Source organism: Athene cunicularia (assembly GCF_003259725.1).
Source record: "Athene cunicularia isolate RWA chromosome 5 unlocalized genomic scaffold, athCun1 chr5_part2, whole genome shotgun sequence".
Lineage (NCBI taxonomy): Eukaryota > Metazoa > Chordata > Aves > Strigiformes > Strigidae > Athene > Athene cunicularia.
The window spans coordinates 4,037-6,818 of NW_020799102.1; the positions used below are offsets into that span (position 1 = coordinate 4,037).

The following is a 2,782-nucleotide window of genomic DNA, read 5'->3' on the forward strand; positions in this document are numbered from 1 at the left end:
CCCAACAACAACATGGGCTTAGAAAATATCCGGGCACAAGGTCCAGTCCTGCTTCTCCTTGCTCTCCCAGTAGCCACCCTTGTAGATGTGTGCCAGCTCCTGAGTGACCGGGTCCTTCTTGCGCTCGAACCACAGCGGTTTGTAAGGGTCGTAGGGGGTTCCTGGGGGGGGAGCAGGGAGTTGGAGTGAGGGCTGTGGGGTCACACAGACAGGGGACAAAAAGTCCCTTTGTTCTTACCGTCCTCAGTGGCTCTGGCGGCCTCGGCCTCGCGTCTCTTGCGGGAGAGACGTTGTTTCTCCTCCAGTCGCTGTTTCTCGGCGTTGGCCTCGTCCCAGCGGCCGTTCTCCATCAGGCGCTGGTCAGGACGGCGGCGGCTGTCGGTGGGCGCTGTGCCGCTCTCCGGGGCGTTCAAAGTCAAGGCCAGCTCCGAAAAGTAGTACATGTTCTCTGCGTATTTCCTACAGGAAGGGAAAAGACCCATCTTCAATCCTCTTCGCTCCCTCCCGCAGCTTGTAGGGGGCGTTTTGTCCCCTCGTCCCCCACTCACGGGAGCGGGTTTCTCTTCCACAGCAGCACCCGGCTGTCCTCGGCCTCGTGGGCTCGCTGCCGTCCCTCTACTCCGTTGTCCCCAGGGCCCAGCATCACCTTGTAACAGTCCATTTTTTCATCCCAAGTGCCCAGCAGGACAAAATGCACCTTCCCCGTGGGGTCTGTCACCTCCCCAGTGACCTGGCGAGATAGGAAAGAGCCTGAATGGGGACACCAGGGACTCACAAGCACCCCAGCGCATCCCTGTGCCACCCTGGTGTCCTCACCTTCCTTGCCACGTCCCGCGAGAAGTAGCTGTAAGGAACAAACTTGAGGTTGCACTTGTCACCCGTTTTGTGGTTGACGATCTCAATTTCACCCGACTGCGGAGGGAAGGAGATGACAGTCAGATCCTGGTGGCAGGAGGAAACTGAAGCACAGGGCTGGAAGGGGGATCCATGCCTCCGTGCTTGGGCATTTGACCCACCTGGTCTATCCAGAGCTTGCCCACGATGATGTTGTGCACGGTGGTGGTGACTTTCTTCCACGTGTAGTGGTTGCCAGAGGAATGGAAGACGCAGTGGATGGTACCTGAGGAGGGAAAGTTGTGCCAGGAACTGCCCCCTCAAGTCTGCTTGGCCCACAGGACACTTGGGTGGGTCCCCAAACCTGTCCCCAGCACAGAATCCACCCTCTCCACAGCCACGGAGCTCACCCAGAGGCATGATGGAGAGGTATTTTCCTCGAAATTTGCTGGTGATTTTAATTTCCTGACGAAGCGTCCAGCCGTGCTTGGAGTCAGCATGGTGGGCAGCAGCTGGCGGGTGGTGGCTTACCTGGCCGGGAGGAGAGGGGACAAATCAGCACCCATCACCCCCAGTGGGCCCGGGGAGGGCCTTGAAAAGCAGGACTGGCAGTACCTGCTCACAGAGGGAGCGATAGCCGTTCTCCTCCAAGCGATCCAGCTCAAAGGTCTCCCCCAGGAGAGGGTTGAAGGGTTTGCTGGTGCGGAAGACGGTGGTGGAGTAGGACGAGACGGTGAAGGCAGCCACGTAGCACAACTGTTCCAGCGAACTCTCGCACTTGGCTGCACGGTCGAGCAGCTCGTGGTACTCCAGGTCCTCAGTCAAGCGCTGCAGCATGGACAGAGGCTCGTTGAAGTTCACCTAAAAGGGAGTGAGAGGTAAGAAAGGGGGTTCTGGGGGTGCCCTGTGTTCACCCGCCGGCTGTATCCCCACTCACCGGCATGGGGATCTTGGACAACTCCTTCCCAATGCAATTTTTCATGATGCTCCAGAGGTTGAGGCTGTAGTTGGGTTTGTAAGGGATGCGGGTTCTCTTCTCTTTCTTGGTGTCTTCTACCTGGTGCTTGTACTGGGGACCAGACAAAAGCTGCTGTGAGCCCCACCAAACGATCCTCTGGGAAGCGGGGCACCCCCAGCCCAACTCTGCTCCTCCAAAAGTTCCAGCACACATCGTCCTACCTGCTCATCCAGGCTGATGTCGCTGCTAGTGCCGCTGATGTTGCTGCCTGTGCGCCTTGGGAGGGCGGGGGGGTGAAGGAGAAGGGCAGAATCAGTCCTGAGTGGGGTGCGGGGGGCAGGAGGGCAGCCCCACACCCCAGCACTCACTTATGGCCCATGCTCTCTGGCATGGTGATGATCTCTGGGGCGTCAAAAAACTCATTGTCATCATCCTCGTCGCTCAGGTCCCCTTTGGCAGGACAACAAGGATCTGGGGAGGGGGCAGGGGGGGAAATTAGGTGCTGCAGCTGCTCAGCGGCGCAGGATAGACCCAACAGACCTATCGCTTGGGGTCGGTGATGTGAAGGACGCTGAGCTCGCCTTAGGATGGGACTAAAAGCTGCTGCCGGCTTTCCCTATTCCCACCCTGCCCAGTCAGCTCCATCTCCCACCATCACCTCTCAACCAGGCCCCCAGCTCCACCCCAGCACGCGACGCGGGGGCCACAGGTGGCCCCAGGGGTACCTTTGGCGGAGCCACCGGTGCCAGGCGAGCTGGCGGGGAGGACGGTAGCGCCACGGAAAGCTCTCTCCAGGTGGTTGTGTTGCTTGGCCAACTGCTCCAGCGTCTCCTCCAGCCGGATGCGCTGGTCCCGTTCGTGCTGCAGCGATTTCTGCCACTTCTTGCTGTGGGTCTGGGCCAGCATCAAAAAATCCCGGCAAGCCTGCTCCAAGGTGACGCCACATCAGCTCACGGTGTGTTTGCAGTGGGTCAGAGCCCCCCCCCCCCC

At 59.7% G+C, this 2,782-nt stretch overlaps 1 protein-coding gene across 1 annotated transcript in view; it reads right to left on the bottom strand.

Annotated features, from left to right (window-relative positions):
* The window catches only part of OSBP (oxysterol binding protein), a 3,963-nt gene continuing 1,181 nt past the window's right edge, over positions 1 to 2,782 (bottom strand). Inside the window, exons 3-13 of the mRNA XM_026850635.1 lie at positions 2,518 to 2,716; positions 2,161 to 2,263; positions 2,014 to 2,068; positions 1,772 to 1,903; positions 1,450 to 1,695; positions 1,245 to 1,365; positions 1,017 to 1,120; positions 817 to 912; positions 549 to 730; positions 239 to 459; positions 1 to 161 (exon numbers count right to left, since the gene is read on the bottom strand). Of these exons, the coding sequence (XP_026706436.1) occupies positions 19 to 161; positions 239 to 459; positions 549 to 730; positions 817 to 912; positions 1,017 to 1,120; positions 1,245 to 1,365; positions 1,450 to 1,695; positions 1,772 to 1,903; positions 2,014 to 2,068; positions 2,161 to 2,263; positions 2,518 to 2,716 (1,602 nt within the window). The 3' untranslated portion in view covers positions 1 to 18. The remainder of the gene's footprint in view (positions 162 to 238; positions 460 to 548; positions 731 to 816; positions 913 to 1,016; positions 1,121 to 1,244; positions 1,366 to 1,449; positions 1,696 to 1,771; positions 1,904 to 2,013; positions 2,069 to 2,160; positions 2,264 to 2,517; positions 2,717 to 2,782) is intronic.